Raw genomic sequence first — 23,460 nt, forward strand, 5'->3', positions numbered from 1 at the left:
TGAAAGTAGGTCATATGTTTCAGTGCAGCACAGAAGAAGATGCTTATTCAAGTAATGCTGCTTGCTCTGAATATGGTTTTCAAGCAAAACCTTTATTATGAACCCTGGGATTGTACTTCACCGCCTGTAATATTAGCTGAGGTTCTGGCAGAAAACTCTTAAACCTTGCTTGATTACCTTTATGTTTTATAAAGGACGGAAAACCCCGTTATAAAATATGTAATCTGGCTCACAGACGTAAACTTATCTGCGCCATCAGATCCAGTCGCTGTTCGGAACTGCTGTGGGGAGCCGAGCTCACAAAAAAGGAACACGACTTTATCCCTTCGTGCAACGTAGACCAAAAAAAAAAAAGGAGTAGTCCTGTTAAACAAGTTCACTCCTGCTCTCAGTTTCCCAATGAAAGGTAAGCAGAGTTAGCACCGGTTGTCACAATGGAGCGCTCTGTTTAAAACCGTTCATCAACATCTGCTTATTTCTACCTTTCAAGAAAGAATGGAAGCTGGAAGTGCAAGGCTCCCCCTCTGTTCAGTGTTGGCTTTTCCTCTTTGGACGAACATGGCTTCCTTCACGCCTCTTTCTGTCCTCTCTGTCCAAAATCTGCACGTCATCGTCGTCAAAAGTGGAGGCGGACCACACCTCTTGCCCAGAGCTGCTGGCTCTCCTGTTCTCACCTGGATAGATGTTGAAACATTCTCAGAAAACAAAAAAAACAAAAAACTGAGCGAAAGTCCTGTTGCATCTGATTTAAGCCTGTTCGGGGTTACCATGACCCAGATTACTGAGAATTTGCACAAGCAGTTTTAAGATCAAACGTGATTCAAACAAACAGACCCGGCTTGTGTACATTGGGGATGTTTGCCAAAGTTTTTTTTTTTTTTAGAGGCGGTTAGGACATAAAGTTCCAGTGGAAACGCCCTTGTTTCCCTACGCTGATTATTTGCTCTTACTTTGTAATCAAATTAGTTTTATTAGACACAAGGGTTGCAGTTATTCTTAATGCCGTGATGCACCAAAAGAATTGGCCAGAAATTAGATCGTAACGGATAATACTGGCGAACCCGATATTCAGCCAAACACATAGAGTTGCGTTTTAAAAAGGTTTATGGAAAAGGATGAATAGCGGCAGGTGACGCAGACGGGCTGAACCAGACTTGAACAGATGCATGCTGGTAGGGATAGGCAGGACGGAGGAACCACCAGAACGGGCAGAGAGCGAGCGGCTAGAACTCACGGTGGAAACAGACAGAGTTGAAACCCAAATCATGACATAGATTGGGCCAATTATCTCTTGATTGGCTCCGATTGGATTTTACTCCCCCCCCTTACTTCTTCAATGCATCAAAACTAAGAGCTCCCACCCTTTTTTTTGGTCTACAAACACAACAACCCTGCTAAGCACGTGTAATAAATCCTGTGATCTGTTTTTTCCTGTTCATCTGAAGTTACCCGCGTCACACCTTTTAATGCGTTCTAGTCCTCGGAAGAAGAAACAGTCGAATCAGCAGATCAGACCCCAAAACACAACAGCGGCCCAGAAAAAGCCGGAGCGGCTCCTCCTTAGCGGGCATTTTTAAAACAACTAAACTGGACGCCTTTCACGGGTTCGGCGAGGGTCACAAATGCCAGAAATACATTCGCCCATCTTCTGAAGGAGCCTGCCTTTGACGGATGAGTCCGCTTAGAGTTGTGTCAAGAAAAGTGCTGAATAATCTGAATTATAGATGAAGCGCTTGCCACCGCAGACACAGTGTTTGTGTAACCTTTGAGGGAAAGCAGTCAAATGCGCGCACGTCGGCCCACGAGCCTAAATTCACCTTTTTTATAGAATTTGAGACGGAGCTTTTTCCCCGATCGAGCACACAGGCACGCGCGCTCAGATTATAAGGAGGAGTGTACGACTAATGCGTGCGTCGTGCAATTAGTCTCGTGGGCCTAATGGGGATTTTTTTTAACTTTGTTTCACTCTCTTTGTCTGCCGCTCATCCTCTCACCGTCGGTTGCCTAGAAACCCGCTGTAGGATGCATGAAGAAAATGGCAGGATTAGGTCAGACAAACCTTTGCGGAGTTAGTCATCTGCTGTGTGGAGGTGTTGGTGGGAATGCAGCCGGTGTGACATAACGTTGAAGGTGGCACGCTCTCCTCGTCATGCGCCGCTTCTGTGAAATAAGCATGAAGTAAAACGTTCAACGTCCAGCATGGTGAGAACAACAACAAGAAAATGAGCTAATAAAGCTATTATTATTATTTAGAGCTCTTCCCACAGATAACAGCCCTGAGTGTTCAGCGTGTCAAACTGGAAATGAACCAAAATCGGCCTCCGTTCAGTCATGAGTAGAAAGTCTGTTTATGTTTAATCCTTTACACAAAGTATAATAACGCCGACTTCTCAGTGAAACTCACAAATGGCTTAAATGTTTGTGTTGAACGCTTTAAAACGGAACCATTTAGGTAACATCATCCAAAGCCATTAAAAGCACTTCAGCCGTTTGCGGTCTTAAACTTGAGCGAACAAAGCCAGAAAACGAACCTAACGGAGCTTCGCATCCTCAACAAACAGCATAAGTCGAGCTTTATAGAATGCTCAGGGTTCCCGCGGATCCTTAAAAAGTCTTAAAAGGCATTGAATTCTGTAATATAAAACTAAGGCCTTAATTGGCATTAAAATGTCTTAAATCAGTCTTTCTTAAGTCTTAAAATTGTTACCAGGTCATAATTAGGATTTTATTTTTGTAATCCTTACCAAACAGAAAAACAATTGACACAATTAGATATTTTTTTTAATATTTACCGAACGGCACAATGTAACCATTATTGGTTCCGTCCCGATAGCAGAACCAATAAAAACTGTTGCGGCCGAACCATAGCTGCGAAAAAAGAGTTGGCATTGCTTATGTTGTGGTTTTTAAAACTGATTTATAGTTTATTTTAGTAGGGAACAAAACAGTTTTTTGAATTCAGTTCAGTAGTTGTTAAAAATATATCTGTTATTTGTGTGTTTTTTTTATTTTTAGCTTTCTTCCTATATGGAATGTTTTTCAAAATTTTAAACATGTCTACTGGGCCAGAAAGTAATGTTTTGTGTTAAAATCAACATTTGGGTGAAGTTGTCGCAACCAGGTTTATCTTGTTTACCGTGAAGTTGGTCTTAACTTTTTATTTCAAGTGGCATTAAAAAGTCTTAAAAAGTCTTGAATTTAACTTGCCTTATGCTGTAGGAACCCTGATGCTCCACTTGTGCCGCTGCTAATTTTGGTGCTATTTCAACGACGCCCTGGACACTAACAGCCTGTCGCTCTGCTCTCTCTCTTTTTTTTTTTTTTTTTTTTTCTTTTTTTTTTGCAGGTATGGCCTCACAAGTCTTGGTCTACCCACCACACATTTATCAAACCCAGACAAGTGCCTTTAGCAGTGTGAAGAAACTCAAAGTTGAGCCCAGCAGCTGTGTGTACCATGAGAGGGCCCATCCGCGGACTTTCCTGAACAGCAGAACCCTTGGCGTTGCCCACCCGACCAAACAAGCCCACTCGTTTGTGAACCGAGACTTGGCGGTGGGCCTGAGAGCGCGGGGAGGACAGCAGTACCCGGTCCAGACGCTCGTGGTGCGCGGCGTCCCGAGACAGCAGCCCGGTAGGAGAAGAGGGGGACCAGGCCCACTCGCGGCCCAGCAGCAGGGCAAGGAGCAGAAGCACCGGCCGGTCGAGGAAAGCGGGAGCAGCGGTGGAGCAACAGGAGCAGGAGGAGGGGGACGGGGAGAGGGCTGCAGTGGGGGAGTCGGGGAAGGGGGAGAGGAAGAGGAGGAGGCGGAGGAGGAGGAGGGCGACCGAGGGGAGAGCCGCGAAAGTTTGAACTCAGCCGACAGCTCTCAGCGATGCGGGCTGAAACGTAAAAGCGAGGACCTGGACAACCGAGGGAGCGCCATGCAGATCGTGGAGGAACTGTCGATGTTGCCCGCCATGTTGCAAACGACGAACGTGGGGAACGCAGCCGTGACGGCGCCGACGACGGCGGCCGGAGGGGGCCTCTCCAAACAGGGGGCGGGGCACGGGGGCGTGTGCGCAGCCGGAGGGGCGGCAGGAGGGGACGGGGACTATCAGGTGGTCCAGCACGAAGTCCTGTGCTCCATGAAGAACACCTACGAAGTGCTTGACTTCTTGGGACGGGGCACGTTCGGCCAGGTGGTGAAGTGCTGGAAGAGGGGGACGGGGGAGGTGGTGGCCGTGAAGATCCTGAAGAACCACCCTTCGTACGCGCGGCAGGGCCAGATCGAGGTGGGCATCCTGGCCCGCCTGAGCGGGGAGAACGCCGACGAGCACAACCTGGTGCGGGCCTTCGAGTGCTTCCAGCACCGCAGCCACACCTGCCTGGTGTTCGAGATGCTCGAGCAGAATCTGTACGATTTCCTGAAGCAGAACAAGTTCAGCCCGCTCCCGCTGAAGGTGATCCGGCCGGTGCTGGAGCAGGTGGCCACGGCGCTGAAAAAGCTGAAGAGCATGGGTCTGATCCACGCCGACCTAAAGCCCGAGAACATAATGCTGGTGGACCCAGTGAGGCAGCCCTACAGGGTGAAGGTCATAGATTTCGGCTCAGCCAGCCACGTGTCCAAAGCAGTGTGTTCGACGTACCTCCAGTCTCGCTACTACAGGTGAGTACCAGCATTTCTAGCTCTGTAGAGAGACTTTATTTGTCATTCTGTATGCACAGAGTGCGTACAGAACCAAATCTCGTTTGCATACAGCTTGAAAATTACAGTGAATTGCGGTAGATTACAGGATAAAGTAAATAGAAAAATAAAGCGAATAGATAGAAAACACATTTCAGATTTCCATAGGTCCCTTCTCTCCAAGGAGATGCTTTCAAAACACTGTTTAACACCCTGCATATTTCAGACACCTGCCATGGACTGATGTCCCTGATGGGACTCGTGGTCCTTGTGAAAACAATAATTAGGCTTGACAGAAGTTGGGAACAGTTTCCTGCGTTCTGCGTTGGTGATTGAAATGATGCAAATTACGCTGTAATTTACACTCAAAACAACGATTAAGGACGAAAATAACACCGATAGTCGGCAAACTGTCGGATACAAACCGGCTGTTTTGAAGACCCTATTGTCAGCCTGGTTGGCTGATCTAAGGTTCAGTCTTTGTGTTTTCTGCTAAAGGGCTTGCTGTCTCTGGATCTCACAGGGAATTGTCCTAAAAAAAGCTTAAGTTTTTTTAAGCTTCTTCTAACTTTATTCATCCTACTCGTGCTTAAACAGCTAGCTTTGATTCTTCTTCCTCCAGGAACAGCGTCCACAGGTAGGTGCTGTCACCAGGAAGCTGCCGGCGCCCGGCACGTTGGGCTTACTGATCGGAAAAAAGAGCAGATTTTTGTGTTTCTGACACCCCGGTCACCGCTCGATTTCTCTGTGCCTCTCTGATGAAGTCATTGTTATTGTTTTGTAAGGTTCGAAGCGTCCGTCTGCTTCGTGCTCACCGCACACGTCGTGGATCGAGGCGAAGAGTCTTTGTCGGGGGATCCTGACATTGGAGCAGGATATGCAGCCATAACAGCACTAAATGTTATTAAGCGTAAAAAAAACAAAAAAAACAATGAAAAACTGTCATATGTTGGATTGTACAATTAAAATAGCCAGAGCTGTGACAGTTTAAGCATCAAATTTTTGAAAGTATGTTTGTATCCGCCTAAATGAAGCCGGAAGATTTAATCTCTCTAAGGACACAGATTTGTCAGAATATGTATGATGGACTTAGAAACGCCACAGTAACACCTTTGGAGGTTTTCTGGTTTGTCTGAACTGTTGTGCTTTTTTTTTTTTTGTTATAATAACATTTTACCACAATTAGAAATTCATAAGTCAACAGCTATTTCTGTAGTTTTGTTGTGAATCATGAGAAATGCACGCACTAAAACAGCTTTTTACAGGAAATGAAGAATCAGAACCATATAAACACAAAAACAAACCATAAAAACATTCACTCTTTTAAAGGTTAGTTAAATGTAATTTTATATTAAATAGAGCGAACGGTAGATTCTGTTGTGTGGCGTCTTAATGGTAAAAAGCTACTTCTATGACTATGCAGTCAGTGGAAATATTGATTTCACTGTGTGGAGAAAAACTTTAATGGATAGGCAGCATGCAGTAGGATATTTTATGTTCAGTAGAGATTTGATCTGAGTGAGGGATGATGAGGCCTGACCTCAGTGAAATTCCTTGCTTTCCCCCAGTAATTTGGAAACACGCGAGCTTGGTTGGCGGTTCAAAATCGGCTTCTGAGCCTGGCGAGAAGACAGCGGCATAATGTGCTAGCTGTCGTGGTGAGCATCATTTACATGTTATTTGAATAATTTTCGTTGCCTCCACACCAAGGGAGTGAATCAGCTTGCTCTGCTGGGAATTCAGACTATCAGTGAAAATCGATGCAAAGAGCGGTTAATATCTCTTTGCATTTGCATTTCCAGGCCGTTTTCCCCCGTTGTTCGAACCGAGCGGACAGCGCTGGCCTTGAGCCGCGGCTTTAACACGTGAACAGTGGGAAAAACTCTTCCCGGGTGCATTCTCATGAATCCTCTCTCGTTCGATGAGCGTTTTTTTTTCTGGGAAAGCTATTAGCGTTGTTGTGAGCGGCTCTTTATTTCAGGAAGTCGCCTAAAATAGAGCCGTCACACTTTTTGTGTGCTTTTTTTGTGGTTGGGAGGAAGTGAACGCTACAGCTGCTGGAGTTCATCAGCGCTGTCAGCCTTAAGCTTTGGTGAACAGCAATTACTCACAAGTCTTACGTGCCGCTGCCGTATTTTGATACAACATGCATCAATACCTGAGCTGACCTGTTAATAATGGCCGTCAGGAGTCTTTCTGACATTACTGGAATATCTTAATGTGCCATGGAAAGAGGCTCATAAAAATATCGGGCTTTTCTTTGAACATTGGACGGTGGCGTTTCCCCACCGAGGATGGTCTCACAGGGGCGAGCAGAAGTCTGTTTGCTTAAATTCGGTTCAACAAAAAATACAGAGCGCTGCACAATGGGATGTAAGTGTTTATAATATGGTAACCAGAGTTAAAATTTACAGAAGTGACTGGAACGGCAGTCATTTCCAAAAGAGTTTGATGTTTGACAGTTCAAAGGAAACCCTTAGAGGTCAGCGACTGTTCTGTCTGGTTGTGATGGACAAGAAAACCAGAATAGTGGCGATATGGCTTAGAAATAAAATCTCTGATTGTATTATACCAAATCCGCTTAATCGTTTTTTTCCCCCCTCTCCCTTTCATTTCACAAAAATAATTTATTTTAAAAAAACTTGCTTTTATGTCAATCATTTGGTCTGGGAGTCGACCTGAATTCAAAGTGCAACTAAATGAGCTGTGAAACATGCTTGTAAAACAAGATGGCGGCCCTGCCGTCGTAAACAATGGAAATAAAAATGTTTGCTGCTGGTGGTTTTACACAGTGAGCTAAGAACAGGCTTCACTTCACTTGTGTAACTTGAAACTAATTAAAAAAAACATGTAAATGAGTAAATTAAAGTGCCTCGTATTACGTTAAAAAAGTTTCCTCTTCATAATATTTTGACAGTATATTTTCCAAAACATAAATCCAGCGTTGGATGCTGTTCTCTTCATGGAAGCCAAAGGAGTGCACTGGCAAAATAAAATCCAAATTTTCCAAAACGTAAATCGCCTCCAGTCAACAGAGAACAAAATTTAACCAATTTCAGAATTCATGTTGGTGAATGTTTTCATGTATACATGAAGCTCGCAGACATTTATTTTATATATACACACAGATGAGATGTTAGTTGTAATCACAAGTTACTCATCTGATGTCTGTTTATTTTAACGTTAGTAGGAAAAAAAAACCTATTGCATAACCCTTCTAGACACTATTGGGTTGTTTTTAGGTAACCGTATGTGTCGTTTGCACGCATAAATTATGTTGCTGGATAATAACAACACCTACTGACAAACTACCAAATGCTTTCGGTCTGTTTCTCTTAGCTGTTCTCTTATTAAGTCGAATATAATGATTATAAAGACATGATTCCGATGGAGGTCAGACCTGCAGATTTTTCTTAGGACTTAAACACATATAAGAGAAACTGCAGGTTTTTTGGTAGATGTAGTGGTTTTAAATCCAACAGAAAATGAAGGAATTAAAGGAACGCCGGTCAAAGGTTTGGACATTCAATGGCTTTTCCTCCTTTTTCTTACTTTCTGCGCTGTAGACACAAAGTGAAGACATCTAAACTATGAAGCAAAAGCACATACAACCGATGAAATAACTCAGAACATCTTTTACTTTTACTTCTTTCAAAATACTCCCCCCTTTTGGCATTTTCTTGACGAGCCTCATGAGGAAGTCACTTGAAATGGTTTTTCCAACAGTCTTGAAGGAGTCCCCAGGGGTAGCATTGAGAATAAAGACATACCACTGAATGCGAAGGCGTGTCTAAACTTTTGACGTCAACCTATTATTTGATTTGTGTTAAGCTCAAACAAAGACCGTCAAAGCGCAGGGTGTCGGATGGCGCGTTTACAGGCCAGAAATAGTGGATGCTCTTATTTTTGACGAATAGGAAACATTTTATAGGAAAAAAATTACAATTTGTCAGCATTTAACCCACTGATCAAGGGAAAATTGGCTCTACCTAGACGGGAATTATTCTCAAAATGGTTTTGAACAACCTTGGTATATGACTTTTTACATATGATTGTAGATTTTTACTAATGACGTGTTTTGGTTTGACTTGACCGTGATATCAGGACAAAGTTGCAGCGATGACTCAAACCCAAATACACCTCCCCCTGTGTGAGTCGTACTCCTCCTCATCGTTGGCAGCGATATGTAAAGCATACTGTAAAGGAGCAGCGTTGCTGAGGCCAAGAGGAGAGCAGCGCTTAAAATAGTTCTTGGGACGCCGGCCCAGCGTGCTTTGACTTCTATAGATGGTGAGAGACATCGGCATCCGAAGTCTAAAACGGACCGTGAAACACTAGAGAGCTCGCACTTACTAGCTCAAGGTCAACCAGCTCAACCGGTGCATCCGTTTTATTTTATTTTCAATGCCATGTTGCTTGACGTGGATTTAGTTTTGTTTAGTGAAAAGCTATTGTTGCATTGATTTTGTTCCTTATCTAATTTACAATAAGTTCTTTGTATTGCTTGTTTTTTTATTTTATTTAATTTTGTTTTTGTTTTTTTTAATATTTGAGACATTTTCCAATTTATTTCTAGAGACTTTAATTGACATAAGCAAAATATGCAAAATGTATTAGTTTTAAATTTCTGGCTAAGCGAATATAGAGCCTTTTCACTCTCCTGTTAGAAGTCTGAAAGTAAAACACCCCAGACCGGAGACCAATTTTATTTTCTTGTAATAAGTAAAAAAAAAAAAGAAGCTATTATACGTCATATAATTTATTTTTTCTTTCTTTTTTTTTTAATCATTTCTAAACAACATACCAATTCTTACCGTTACCTTTTGATCTGATCAGATGCACCAGATAAAAGGTCACACTTTTTTTTTTTTAGATTACTGTGATCATTTGCCTGTCCTTTAAGGAATCTTTTTTTTTTTTTTTTAAAACCTTGCATACACAATCCGTCCTTGCAGGCTCGCTGGGGTGCTGGTGCCTATCTCCAGCGGTCATTGGGCGAGAGGCGGGTTACACCCTGGACAGGTCGCCAGTCCGTCACAGGGGCAACGTAGAGACACGCATGACAAGCAACCACCACACACGCTCACGCTTAAGAGCGATTTAGAGAGACCCACTAACCTGATAGTCATGTTTTCGAACTGTGGGAAGAAGCCGGAGAACCCGGAGAGAACCCTGGCATGCAAACTCCACGCAGAAAGACCTCCCAGACCGCGATTCGGACTCCCGACCTTCTCGCTGCTAGGCAACAGTGCAGAATGGCAACAGAGATGCATATACAGTTCACATTCATTAATTAAAATCTGATATAAAAGTCCATTTATTTCAGGAACAGTTCACTAACTGAATCACATTGTATAGATTAATTACACACAGACTGATGGTTTCAAGCCCGACTGATATCCAGCCTGGTCGGGGCATCGGCTGAGCGACCTCTGCATCCTTATGTTTCGGGAACAGTGCATTCATTGGTTTGGAGTATGCTCATCTTGTTTTAAAAATATCCCCATAGCTACAATAAAATACAAGCACATTCGACTGGATATAAATGTGTTTATTTTGACTTTTGGTCTGTGATTAAGTAGTTGCCCCATACGGCTTCACAAAACCGTTTTGGTTCATGTAGATTTTTTTTTTCTCAAAGGCGTACGGCTCTCTTCTTGTATGATTGATTTCAAGCTCCTGCTCCTAGTTTCAAAACTTGGACGAGCTACGAGACGAGCCCTTGTGCGACACTTTGATCGTGTGCTCACGTGTTTGTTGTAAATTGTCTTGCTCTTTTATTGCCCTGTGCAGCCAGTCGATGGCATGCGCCCACGACAAACATCTGTCCAGCTACAGAGGCCTCCGCTGCTGTTGTGGAAATAGTTCTGTGCATGTAAATTGATGGTGCTGCTGCAGTACAAAAAAAATAAATAAATAAGGTGTGCCAACTTGTAAAATAGCAGAATATTGAAGTTGTTAATTTATTAAACCTGCACAGCTGTTAAGAACCGGAAGTTTCACATTATTTTTTCATGAGAAGAAAAAGAACAAATACGAGCCCAGTGAAAATTGAAATTTCCTTTTTCTTACAAGATTATTGGTATTATTACGGCAGCAAGCCGCAGTCCGAGAACATTAAGGTCTATTACGCCGTTACACTACAGCACAAGCTAATCTTTTCAGCATGCCTTTTGACGCCAGTAGTTTAACAAACAGAGAAAATGAGAGCAGCGTTCAGCGATTAAAATGGGCCCTCAGCTGTGCATTCCAGACGTTACTGGTTATTAGATAAAAAATGACTTTGCAGGGTTATTTTATGGGACAGAGGCCGTGAAACCTTACTTTCAGGGATATCGGTTCCAGATAACGTTATTGTCGTTGTCTTTGTATGCTAAGATGTCAGCTTATCTACGTTATGAAGGCAGTAAATCTCCGTATTATATCAAGGTTCAAAGTTGACTCCTTCACTCCATGCCTGAGAATTTTCCTTTAAGCTTCAAAGAAAGACAATTATTGAATGTTCTTTCACTGCTTTCTGCTTTAGATCGACCTGAATGAGAGAATTTGCATAACAGGCCTTCAGGTGGTAATCGTGTGAACCGTCAAAACAACGGAGCGGAGTCTCTACCTAAACGGGAAAAGCGAACCGTTGCTCCATGTTGACACATGGCCGGCTTGAATTCGGGTAAAACGTGCCTGAAGTTTTGTGGCTTTCATCTGAAGTCTGGGCAGATCAGAGTGCTTGTGCCTCTTCCTCCCTTTGCAAGGCTGCCTTGGGTTCCACTTAATAATGCAGGATGCCCTGAGAGAGTGTGTGGAATTACAGTTCCTGGAAGAAGCGTGCCCGAAGCCTCCGCTCTCTCATTATGAAGCAGCCGCGTTTATGAGTTCAGAACCGTGCTCTCGTCTGGGCGCAGCAACACTCATCGGCTCAGAAGGTGCGGCCGGCCGTGTTTGCCGTTCTGTGGGCAGTTTACACTCCGCCCCCCCCCCCCCTCCCTTTGAGGACAGAACAGGGTGGGTTACGGGGCTATTTCTGGACTTTGATATAATGGGCCATGAATAAAAAATGATGACGGAGTTAATTTGTGCCCAGGAACATGGCTGCTAACGCTAACAGAGGCGTGTGGGAATTAGTCTTTTTCTTTACTCGGGTAAATGTAAGCTAAATTCGCTTCATCTGCGTTGCTTTATAAGTGACGTTTGAAGTATTTATTTCTGTGCTCAGGTTTTTTTCATCTTGACTATTCGTCCGGGAGCCCAGCTTTGATGCTTTAAAGCAGCAGGGAATGTTTTGTATTAATAATAAAGACATGGAAAGGCAGACTGAGGCCAGCAGACACGTCTGAGTACCTGTCCATACTCAGATAGGATATCAGGATCGCAGATCTGTTGCTCCAGACGTCACAGTCAGTCATTTATTGCACGCAAAAATCATCATGTTTGCATGGTTTTTACAAACAAGACATCGCCAACGCTTTGCAGCTGAGCAGCGGGCGGGGAGGCGTCTCCGTTGGGCAGCAGCAGCAGCAGCGTGATGCAAAAACAACTGAGCAAGGACAGATGTTGTGTTTCCAGGGAGTTTTTTTTTTTTTTAGCTACTTTGTGTTTTTTTTTTTTGTTTTTTTTGTTAATTGGAGAAATAAAAGCATGCTCCAGCTGATTGGTGTCTGTTTGGGTTTCATTTTTTGGGGTTGGCACCATCCTTGGAGTGTGGGTAAAGACTCTGAAGTGGATCTGTGTTTACCGCAGACTTTTAGAAAGTTGCTGTTTTTTTTGTACTTAAAATTGCGGCTTGTTGTTACTAAAAGGGTTTATTGCGTGGTTGTGAGGATAAAGTAGCATTTCTGAGAACCGATGTCTGTTTCTCAGTCATTCATCGCCACCCCATGCAGTAGTGTCAGTCGGCGGACCTCATATGATGCGTCCTTTCATTTAGCACATCATTTATCAGGGTTCCCGCGGATCCTTAAAAAGTCTTAAAAGGCATTGAATTCTGTAATATAAAACTAAGGCCTTAATTGGCATTAAAATGTCTTAAATCAGTCTTTCTTAGGTCTTAAAATTGTTACCAGATCATAAATAGGATTTAATTTTTGTAATCCTTACCAAACAGTAAAATAATTGACACAATTATAATTTTTTTAATTTACCAAACGACTCAATGTAACCATTATTGGTTCTGTCCCGATAGCGGAACCAATAAAAACTGTTGCGGCCGGACCATAGCTGCGAAAAAGAGTTGGCACTGGTTATGTTGTGGTTTTTAAAACTGATTTTATAGTTTATTTTTGTAGGGAACAAAACAACGTTTGTGAATTCAGTTCAGTAGTTGCTAAAAATATATCTGTTATTTGTGTGTTTTTTAGCTTTCTTCCTATATGGAATGTTTTTCAAAATTTACTACTACTGGGCTAGAAAGTAATGGTTTATGTTAAAATAAACATTTGGGTAAAGTTATTGCAACCAGATATATCTTGTTTATCGTGAAGTTGGTCCTAACTTTTTATTTCAAGTGGCATTAAAAAATCTTAAAAAGTCTTGAATTTAACTTGCCTTATGCTGTAGGAACCCTGTTTATAATTTTGCTGCCCTGTAAAGCATCAGAATTAGCCAGACCGTAACAAATAGACAATGAAAATGTTATGATACCGAACGTAAGCCATCTGTTTCTGCAGAGCGGATAGTTTCAATCAGTCTTCCTTTAGACGTAGCTTTGAGGGAAAGTCATTTTGCAAATTAAGTGACCTTCTAACTCTGTTCAAGCCATGCTTGTGGACTCCCCCCCCACCCCCCACACTTGTATTATTTGTCCTGACACAACGGCGTGATGCACCTGAGAAAGACGAGACGCGTTTGCATTAGCCGCATCTGCTCTTTTCTGCGATTTTGGCACATGGCGGAAACATCACACACCGCTGCTCCCCTGCCACCCATTGGCCCCCCCGATGTTTCACGTCATATTCTTAGAAAACAGGTCTGGTTTCAAAGGAGGGCGACAAGGCCTTGCTTGGGTTGATTCGGATGGAGCCCTGCAACCATGGCAACATCCGCGTAGCCCTTCAGGATATGCAACAGAGACGTGCTGTTGTTATTTTTGTTTCACTTTGGTTTTAGTGCTGCACTAATTCTATGCTTTCAGCTTGGCGAAGTAGGAACATCAGAACGCAAAGGAAACAAGATTAAGCTTGGCTTCATAGGATAGAAAAGTGTATGGATTAACCCTCAGCCAGACAGGATTTTCCAACAAGGAAGTGCTTTAAATTGCAATGCAATCGATGACTGTTAGGGACTGATTACAAAAACATCTGTCACCCCCAGTAAGCCATCACTAAAAAGGCTCGGCGGCCACTTTCTCAAAATGTATTATGACCTCATTAGCTCTATTCGCTTTTCATTTTTGATCAATATACTGTAGTTGCGTCTCTCTTTTGGAGTTTACCCTTTATGCATTCTCACACAAACCTGCTTTTACCCTCGCACCTCCATGTGAAGGGATATGATGAAGGTCTAGTTAGGACCAGGTAGTAGAGAAAGTCACTGGCGTAGAAAGAAAAATAAATGATAACTTCAAATGTATTTCTGCTGTTTTGGATCGTTAATCCAAAGAACCAAAACTAAACAAGAAAAAAAAAGTATAGTTCTCAGAACCCATTTTTTTACATCCCTTTTTTTTGGTGGATGCTTTAATGTTGCCGCAGGCTGGAGAGGTTTGACCAAGACATAGACAGTGGGTTCCCTTTGTGGTACTGGGACGGCCTTGGCCATAATTACGCATTCAGGAAATACAAGTAAAGCAGTAAACAAACAGAACAGAAGAAGAAAAAGAACGTGCTATCTGCCAGACTAGGGTAAAGATTAGAAACTGAGCAGGAAGGGGATTAAGAAACAGTCCTAAAGAGCTAAAGGTCTAATAAAGGATGCCATCTTCAGCGTATGACTGAAATACCTGACATCGTCTCCAAATGCATGGCATGGGTTCATTCTATCATCAAGTGAAAAAGCTGTTGGACATCTAAAAACATTTTAATGGCAAGGTTTTCCTCAAAGACGTCCCCCTTTATTTAGAACAGGCTTGCAAGACGGAAATAATCGGAATAGCTTCCTAATTGCTTTCCCAAAGCAGCGTTGGCTAACGCATGATCTAAAACCCAAATTAGCAGGCCTCAGCCTGGCTGTCGCTGCCCAACGTGCCCGCGTGCCTTAGCCCCCATATGGCCCCAGACGTCACGGAGGAGGCGTGCCCTGGATCTCATGGAGCCTGTTCAGCGTGAACGTGCAGGGTTGTTCTCGGTGGGTACGCTGAGCTCCGCGGGGCGGCGACACACGGGACGCAACGAACGTCCCTGCCTCGCTCTTCAGATCACGTACGGATTGTTAGGTGCTGATAATCGCTTTCTCTGTCGGGTTTTTGCGCGCCGAACAGAAGTATCTCCATGACTCAACTTTCTCACTTCTTCTGCCTTTTGCTGTCACCTCTGTAGACGAGGAAGAAACACAGACATTGGAATAAATGATTATAATCAGCCTTGTTGCTTCTCATTTGTTCGTTGAAGGGATCTTAGAGAGAAATGATGCGGTTTCGTGTCCATGTGTCCTTTGCACACACGTCTTACACGTGCCAGTAGCCTCCTTCTTGCATTAGTAATTCCTGTAAAGTGATATAACGATGTAGTACTGCACGATGTGGTGCCACATAAGAAAAAAAACAACATTTAATTTGTTTCCCCTTTTGTCAGACGTGGGCAGGTAGGAAGGCCTGTCAACGTTTTGATCCCCATGTGACTGACCTGCTAACCCACTGCCACTTGACTTGGCCTCAAACAAACACACACACACACACACACACACACACACACACACACACACACACACACGCACATCGGCTTATGGGTCATTTAGCTCTGTTACACATTTACGACAAATCCTATCAAAGGAGACGTCATCAGGAACCGCACAGCTTTGCTAAACAGGTGTTAATTGCACAAATACAAAAAGCCTAATTTGTGCAGATTGAGGTTATTAAAAAAAGACAAGGACAATTCTGTTCTAGTCTAAAACCGTAATTCCTGTTGTTTTTGTGACAGGAAAAGGCTTGTTTCAGATAAATTACTTTAGACTAAGTTTATTTGCTTTGTTATTTTTTATATATTTTTTGCCTCTCTCCCCCCTTGTTTTTAACACGTAGATATTTGGCTATCAAAGTTTTCAGAATCTAACCCCAGTGTTTCTCCGGCCGGCTTCGGACTTACCGCGGTGTGTATCTTTTGCTCCCCAGGGCTCCGGAGATCATTCTGGGATTACCGTTTTGTGAAGCCATAGACATGTGGTCCCTCGGCTGTGTGATAGCGGAGCTGTTTCTGGGCTGGCCTCTCTACCCCGGGGCCCTGGAGTACGACCAGGTAAACAACCTTTCTCTCCTCATCAGCCCAACGATGATGGTATTTTTTTTTTTTTAGGATTTTAGCTTTTTTGTCATCCCTGCGCAGAGCTTATGTTGTTATATGACTCATCCAGTGTTCTCCTGCTTCTTTTTTTATTTTTTTTTAGCCTCCATCTTTCATGACTCAGCCTCTTTTTGGGTTCCTTGCGCTGTAATGTTCTTTAAGTGGACTCTCCTTCCTTTGAAGCTCCATCCATATCTACAGCCTGTCCTTCTCTTCCCCCCCTGAAACAGGAGCGGCTGAAGTGTCTATCATCGCCCCTCTCTCACTTTTTCATCTCTTCTTTTCACCTACGAAGGAGGGCTTTCGTTATCTTGCTGCCTCGCTTTGCCGTCAAAGCGTTTTTCCCCATTACGCAGGTTTTTTTTCACCCCCTGTTTAAGTTTTAAACAGTCTCCATTATGTGGTTTGTGTACACATGTGCTACTTTTTCCAAAGAGAATGTTGCCATTAAAATGTTTATGCAGAGATCGATACGAATAGAGTTTAGAGGGAAGTCGTTCTGCTTAAAACACGAGTAAATAAGTCGCACTGTGTGTATTTCAGACTTCAGAATCGCTGTGAGGAGCGATTGTAAAACAAACGCAGCGATAGAGGATTAAAGCAGTGAAGATGCTCTCGGCTCGTGTCTGTCACAGCGAGCAGAGGAGCACATTCCCGTGAATGATGGTAGCTGCTGTGGATGGCTCCCCCTCTCAGTGGAGCCCTGATCGTATCTTCCTCAGACTAGACGGATCAGGGCTTATGTTGGGCCCCCCCCCCCCCGCGCGCTACTGCAGAGCCCTATATACTCACAACCTGCCAGCAGAGTCTCAGTTGGGTCCCGTTCCTTCCCTTGCAGCATCCCGTGTTACGACGCTGCACTCACAGCGATGTATTTTTATGCGCCGGCATCAATTTTCACCCTCCACGGAACTGCGACAGGAGAGATAACTCAACATCTTCGCAAAGAGATTTGACTTTGGAGCACAGTGGCACCAAAGTCTAAAGATGATTAATCTGTTTTCCGTAAGAACAAGTCGGTCTGTCGGCAAAGCTGCTTTAGAAATATCTCCGGGGGTGTGGGGGGGGTAAGAGGGGGGAGCTTCTCAATTTAATATGGGACTGTCTGGAATTGATAAGAGGACGAGTCGGCAAAAAAGAAAAAAATCTACAGAAGAAATCTGGAATATATAACGACCGTAAGAGACAATGGCTCTGAAAAGTGAAGCTAGAATGTGTAAATGTATTAGACTGAGATCAAAGCCCGCCATGCTGTGTGTAGATCAGGGACAGAAATTGAAAACCTGATGAGCTTCTGTCTTCCTCTTCGTTGTTGAAATGTTCTGTTTGCCGCCCATCCCCACGTCTCCCTTAGCCCAGTCCTCCTGACTGCTGTCATCTGGAGGGCTTCTGTAAATGGTTACGGAGATATGCACAGAAGAGTCAATGGAAGCCGTGCAGGACCAAAAGGGTTATTTAAACTCAGTCTTTGAGCTTTCTGAATTTCTCAACAGCAAATGTTGCATTGCTAGGAAATAAACTGCTCACTTGCAAAGCAACAAGCAGCCAGCAGTTGCCTTTAAATGTTATTATGAACAATGCTTATAGATTTCAGTGAAAAAAGTGTTTGCTCCCTTGCAAACTTTGTCACACAAATGTTTCACCTCATGAAAGAAATGGTAATATTAAACTAAAAACAAAAGGAGTCCATTTAAAACGCAGCTTATCCAAGCCAACATGGGCCTGTGTGAAAAAGAAATTGCCCCCAGTTTTTAGTTTTGGTCCGCTGTCCTTCACAGAATAGTTTGCAGATGTAACGAAATGTCTCACTTTGCCTCGTCAGTCCACAGAATGTTTCCCCCAAAAGTTGTGGGGCTCATCAAGGCGGCGCCCTTTGTATTCTTTTAAGGCCAGCAGCTCACTTTGGTCCAGTCTCTCTTTCTCGTTAATTCATGAACACTGACCTTAACTGAAGCAAACGGTGCCTGCACTAAGCTCCTGGATGAGACGTTAATGCCCTCCTGGTGTAATTGTTCTTGGCCGGTGACTCCTGAAAAGGTTTACCGCTGTTCCATGTTTTTTTTTCTTGTCTTTTCTTTCTTGTGTGGATAAGGGCTGTGTAACCCTTTTGAGACTGATAGATATTTGTGAATTTTGTTTTTTTTTATCACTTTTCCCCATCTAATTGATCGTGACATGATTTACTGCTTTGTAAAACTTTTTACCCTACGTCATTTTGTCAGATAGGTTCTATTGGGATCATTTGGTGATTCTACTGATTTGAAATCTGCATTTTTTTATTTCCCCATAATGACTTTTGTCAGATTAACTTTTATGTGAGGATCTGTAAAAGTGTGACAAAAAAAGCAGGGGCAAATACCTTTGTACTGAACTGCATGACTGTATTTTCTTCTTTAAGTGGGATAAAATGAGATTAAACTAATGAACAAAGGAAAGACAATTATTAACCCCTTCCTTTAATTTGCTAAGCAGCTGACTGCTGGTGCGAAGCGTCACCCCAAGGTCACGGGATGATTTGGCTGTAACTCCCTAAGTCGCTGCAACCCGTCTTCCACCTTGCTTCCTATCTTTCGCTACGGGGTCTTGTTCCATCCCATGCAGCATATTGTATTTATAACTCTGGCTCTTCCCCCTTGCTCTCGCTCCTCCTCCTCCTCCTTACCTCATTCCCTCGTCTCCCAATCTTATACTTTACAAGGACGCAAAGCTTCTCGCTTCTTCCGTGGTTCTGTAAGCAGCTGTAGATCACTGTTCGGCCTCGCAGCTTTTAAAGATAAACCACAAGTGATGCAGTTGTGGCAGCTAATCTTTTCTTTTGTCTTTGGCACAACTCAGCTCGAATAAAAAAAAAAGAAAAGAAAAAGATTTAGCTTAGCTGGGGTTAGACGTGTACAGGCGGTAGAAGAAACGATCCTCTTTTCAAAGCTGTCTCTTGACGTCGCATGTGTGACTCTTGGCCTGTGCTTCTAACACTTTAATTGGGAGGAAGTGCTTTGAGATGCGTACATGGGGCATCTGTACGGCCTTAAACTGAAGACTGTGGCCACAAACCCAACAGATAAGTGTTTTGTGAAGTCGAAGCTCGGCGCCGCGATCTCACTGAACCGTGAGCTTTCCGAGCAAATAGGCCTTCGAGGAAAAATTGGGGTCTTTCCTGTCACAAGAATTTCCATCTACCCTTTTTTTTGCTGTTCTAGCTAGTTGAAGGCTGTTTCTATGCCATCCATCCATCCATTTTCCAAACCGCTTCTCCCTCATGGGGTCACGGGGGGTGCTGGTGCCTATCTCCAGCGTTCACTGGGCGAGAGGCGGGGTACACCCTGGACAGGTCGCCAGTCTGTCGCAGGGCAACACAGAGAGACAAACAGGACAAACAACCATTCACACACACACCTAAGGACAATTTGGAGAAGCCAATTAACCTAACAGTCATGTTTTTGGTCTGTGGGAGGAAGCCGGAGTACCCGGAGAGAACCCACACATGCACAGGGAGAACATGCAAACTCCATGCAGAAAGACCCAGGGGTGTACTCGAACCCAGGACCTTCTTGCTGCAAGGCAACAGCGCTACCCACTGCGCCACTGTGCAGCCCCGTCTGTTTCTATGCGCCATTGAAATTATGCTTTCTGTTTTTGCCCTGTTTTCAATAACTAGAGTTAAGTAATATGTGATACAGAAAATGAAAGGAGGACTTAGGTTCTGGGCTTACATCCAGCTCTGCTGGGGGAAATGACTAAAAACCGGGGGATTTTCAAAAAACAAACACAAAAAAATAAACAGGAAAATGTGTCAGTTTTCAATGGAAGTCTGGGGATTTCCACTATCCCTTCACAGTTTCCTGAAAACTCCGATGTTTTTGTCACGGTGTCACGGTGCAGGTGAATACCTCGGTGAGAAGGTGGGGAAGAATCCTTAAGAAATTACAACACAGTTGTTTCTTTGGCAAACTGGGAGGTTTCTCCCTCAAGCAACGTTTTCAATAAAACCTCGCTGGTGGAAATGCTGTAATTATTATTTGTTTCCCGGTAGCCGGATAAGACTACTCATTATCTGTATTTCTCTGTCTGTTATGAACCCAAAGGAGAAAGACAATAACAATGTTTATTTATCACAAGTCACACTGTAATCCCGTCCGACAGCAGTGTTCGCATTCTCCCAACATCGTACAACTCTGGTATCGTAGAGCAGAGACGGACCTTCTCACCCAACACCAGTGTCTCTTGTCTCATAAATGCTGTCCTAACCTGTAGCTGCAAACGGGGTCCCATCACTGTATTAAAGGCTTGTTAAAGGAATGTCAGTAAAGTTCCTGAAGTGTAAAGGCGAGTGTCTTTTTTACTTTTTTGTAATGCGGTGCGTTTGTAACAACCCAACCTGAGTAAACTGCGCCACCCACACACGAAAACACCTTTCAGTATTTGCACCTCTGCGGCGAAGTGAAAATACTTCCATGAAGTCAATCAGTAGCGTGACAGAACAACACGTTAAATGGGAACACGTTAGCATTTTTATTGAGGAAACGTCTTTTTTTAAATTGAAAAAAAGACGTGTTTAATGGCTATTACAGCAAATGGGTGATGGGACACGTGTCTTTCATTTCTGTTTGTCTTAAATAACTGTATGTCGGTCAGATCTGTGAACGTGTAGCCGTTAGAGAATGATGATGGTTTTGAAGAAAAAAAAAAAAAAAGTCCTAAGTGGGTCTCTTTGCCTTTAAGCTGCGCTGAATCTCTAACGATTGTTGTTCTCTGCACTTGGGTGCGATTGACGTCAGCCGGCCCTCTCGCCACTCTCGTCTCAAAAATCCGAGTGTGACATTCTGGCTCGGCAGCATCTGACTGCTATCCGCCGTTTGCCCTGGAAAGCGCGCAGACGGTGGGAGCCTTGACATACAGCGTTTACCTGACGTTTTTCCAGCCGTTATCGGCACAAGCTGCGGTAACTACAGTAGTGGGATTTTTTTTTTTTTCTTTAGGAAATGTTCAGGCTCTTCACAGGAGAACAGCACGTTGAAGGTCTACCTAAACATCCATTCAGAGTGACTCAAAGGTGGTTTATAGAGAAGTGTGTTTGGGAAGTGCATCCATGACAAAAACCTTTATTCTTTAGAATAAAAGAGACACTGACAAACATTAAACCAGGCAACAGAAAAGTTTATTTGTTGCAAAATGTTTGGTCTTCCAGCTTGTTTTCACAAACCTTGACTTGATTCCTGTCTCCTCCGTGTCCTGTAGATTCGCTACATCTCGCAGACCCAAGGTTTGCCAGGCGAACATCTACTGAATACGGGGACGAAGACAGCGCGGTTCTTTTGCAAAGAGTCGGACTCACCTTATGCAGCATGGAGACTGAAGGTGAGAATACCATTTCCTTGACAAGATCGCCATCCTATATTTGTTTCAGTTATCCAAATAAATGCTATTTTATGGGGACATGAACGGTTAGGACTTTGCCCGCAGCAATGTGCTGGAACTGTTTGTCCACGTTTCTGTTGGCCGTTCTCACCGAATGCTTTCCTGTTCCTCAGTCAACAGATGAGCACGAGACGGAGACGGGAATGAAATCAAAGGAAGCGAGGAAGTACATCTTCAGCTGTTTGGATGACATAGCGCACGTACGTTTAGCCGTTTGGACCCAGATTTACATTGCAGGATTTCCTGCTTGGTTATAACAAGAAAAGGACAGAAAAAAAGAAAAAAAAAAAGAAAACAGGTGAAATCACTTTGAAAGAAAAACAAAACAGAACTTTTACATTAATTTCCCACAACTTCTCCCCTGTGGAATTCCACGGTTGGAGTTTATAACTTATGGCTCAAGTGTACTCATTTAAAACAGAACAGGGAAATACCCGCACTGGTAATCAGTACTTAATCACTTTTATGCTTCTTTTTTTTTCCCTGTTCATAGTTCCTGTTATAGTCTTATTAGAGGTCCACCAACAATCGGCTGGTGACTGGTATAACGCGGCTTTTAACATGATTTTGCCCTAACCCATGACCGGCTGGTTGGAAACTCAAAAATCTGATCCAATTTGGATCAGCGAGCTCCTTATCCAATCCCTACCATTTCACACTATACTCTTTTGTCTGTATGAGCAAGACTTGAAGTTAGCCATTTAAAGTACCAGTAAGTTGTTTAAAATGAAGTCAGAGAAAGCACAGAGAAATAAAAATGCAGTTTTTATGATATGTGAAGCATGTCTGCCATTTATTCATGCTTCGAGAGAGAGAGAGGAAGAGAGAGCACAATTTTCAGCTGATAACAGGAAGGCTGAATGGACTGCAGAAAGTGGAGCTCTATTATCCTTCTAAGATTCTAAGATTTTGAAATATTGGAAGCCATTAAAAAAATCTGGTTATGATGAGGGTCTATATCCTCTCAGATGGACACTGATGTTTTGATGACGCCAGCTGTTCTAGCTGCACTTTTTGACAATTTTGTCTTGGTTTCACAATGTTAGTAAAACCCCGTTTTAAAGTATCTGCTTTTTCACACACACTGTGTAATATCAACGCTGTCCCTCATATAAGTAATTAACTACCAACCCCAGAAGGAAGGCAAAAAAGAACCCTGTTTTGAATAAAGTTTGTATATCTTCTTAAATGACAGAGTTCTTGAATGAAAACCAGAATCGGCTGCGGGAAAACAAATCTTATCAGTCAATCAGATGAACACCATTTTGGTCTTTATAACGACCCTTTTTTTTTTAAATTGCAGGTGAACTTGATGATGAATCTGGAAGGTTGTGACTTGTTAGCGGAGAAGGCAGACCGCCGGGAGTTTGTGGGCCTGCTGAAGAAGATGCTGCTGATCGACGCCGAAGATAGGATCGCCCCGGCCGAAGCGCTCACCCACCCGTTTGTGACAATGCAACACCTGCTCGACTTCCCCCACAGCAACCAGTGAGTCGGCTGCGCCTCACATCTTAAAGGCGTACGCGCAGATCACGGCGATCGCTTCACATGCCACTTTCCTGTCTGCAGTGTGAAGTCATGTTTCCACATCATGGACGTTTGTTGGACCCGTCCCTCCGGGTACGAGGCTGCCAACCGAAACAAAGGTCCTTTCGTTCGACCCGTAACTACAACCACTGCTGCCTCAGCCAACCTCCCCTTCAGCAAGATCCCAGCTGTCCATACTCAAGTAAGTTGATCACAGAGTGTCGTTACTAGCTACCGCCGCTCCTGCTCATGTACATCTGAGCTTTACGCGCCCATGCTAAAAAATGTTTATCAGATCAGCCAGCGAACGTGTCGCCCAATAAACCGAATAAATAACAAGTGTGTGTTCTCGGAAGCATTACAGTTCCCCTTTGTAGATCATAAATCAGTGGAATATGATTCTTGGAAACGGAATAACAAATTCT

General features: G+C 43.5%; 1 protein-coding gene across 2 annotated transcripts in view; it reads left to right on the forward strand.

Annotated features, from left to right (window-relative positions):
- The window catches only part of hipk3b (homeodomain interacting protein kinase 3b), a 39,360-nt gene that overhangs the window by 7,670 nt on the left and 8,230 nt on the right, over positions 1 to 23,460 (forward strand). For both annotated transcript variants that reach the window (XM_012855133.3, XM_012855131.3), the window contains exons 2-7: positions 3,347 to 4,646; positions 15,925 to 16,048; positions 21,329 to 21,448; positions 21,622 to 21,708; positions 22,812 to 22,996; positions 23,078 to 23,237. In XM_012855133.3, the coding sequence (XP_012710587.2) occupies positions 3,347 to 4,646; positions 15,925 to 16,048; positions 21,329 to 21,448; positions 21,622 to 21,708; positions 22,812 to 22,996; positions 23,078 to 23,237 (1,976 nt within the window). The remainder of the gene's footprint in view (positions 1 to 3,346; positions 4,647 to 15,924; positions 16,049 to 21,328; positions 21,449 to 21,621; positions 21,709 to 22,811; positions 22,997 to 23,077; positions 23,238 to 23,460) is intronic.

This window comes from Fundulus heteroclitus, chromosome 4 (assembly GCF_011125445.2).
Source record: "Fundulus heteroclitus isolate FHET01 chromosome 4, MU-UCD_Fhet_4.1, whole genome shotgun sequence".
Taxonomy (NCBI): Eukaryota; Metazoa; Chordata; class Actinopteri; order Cyprinodontiformes; family Fundulidae; genus Fundulus; species Fundulus heteroclitus.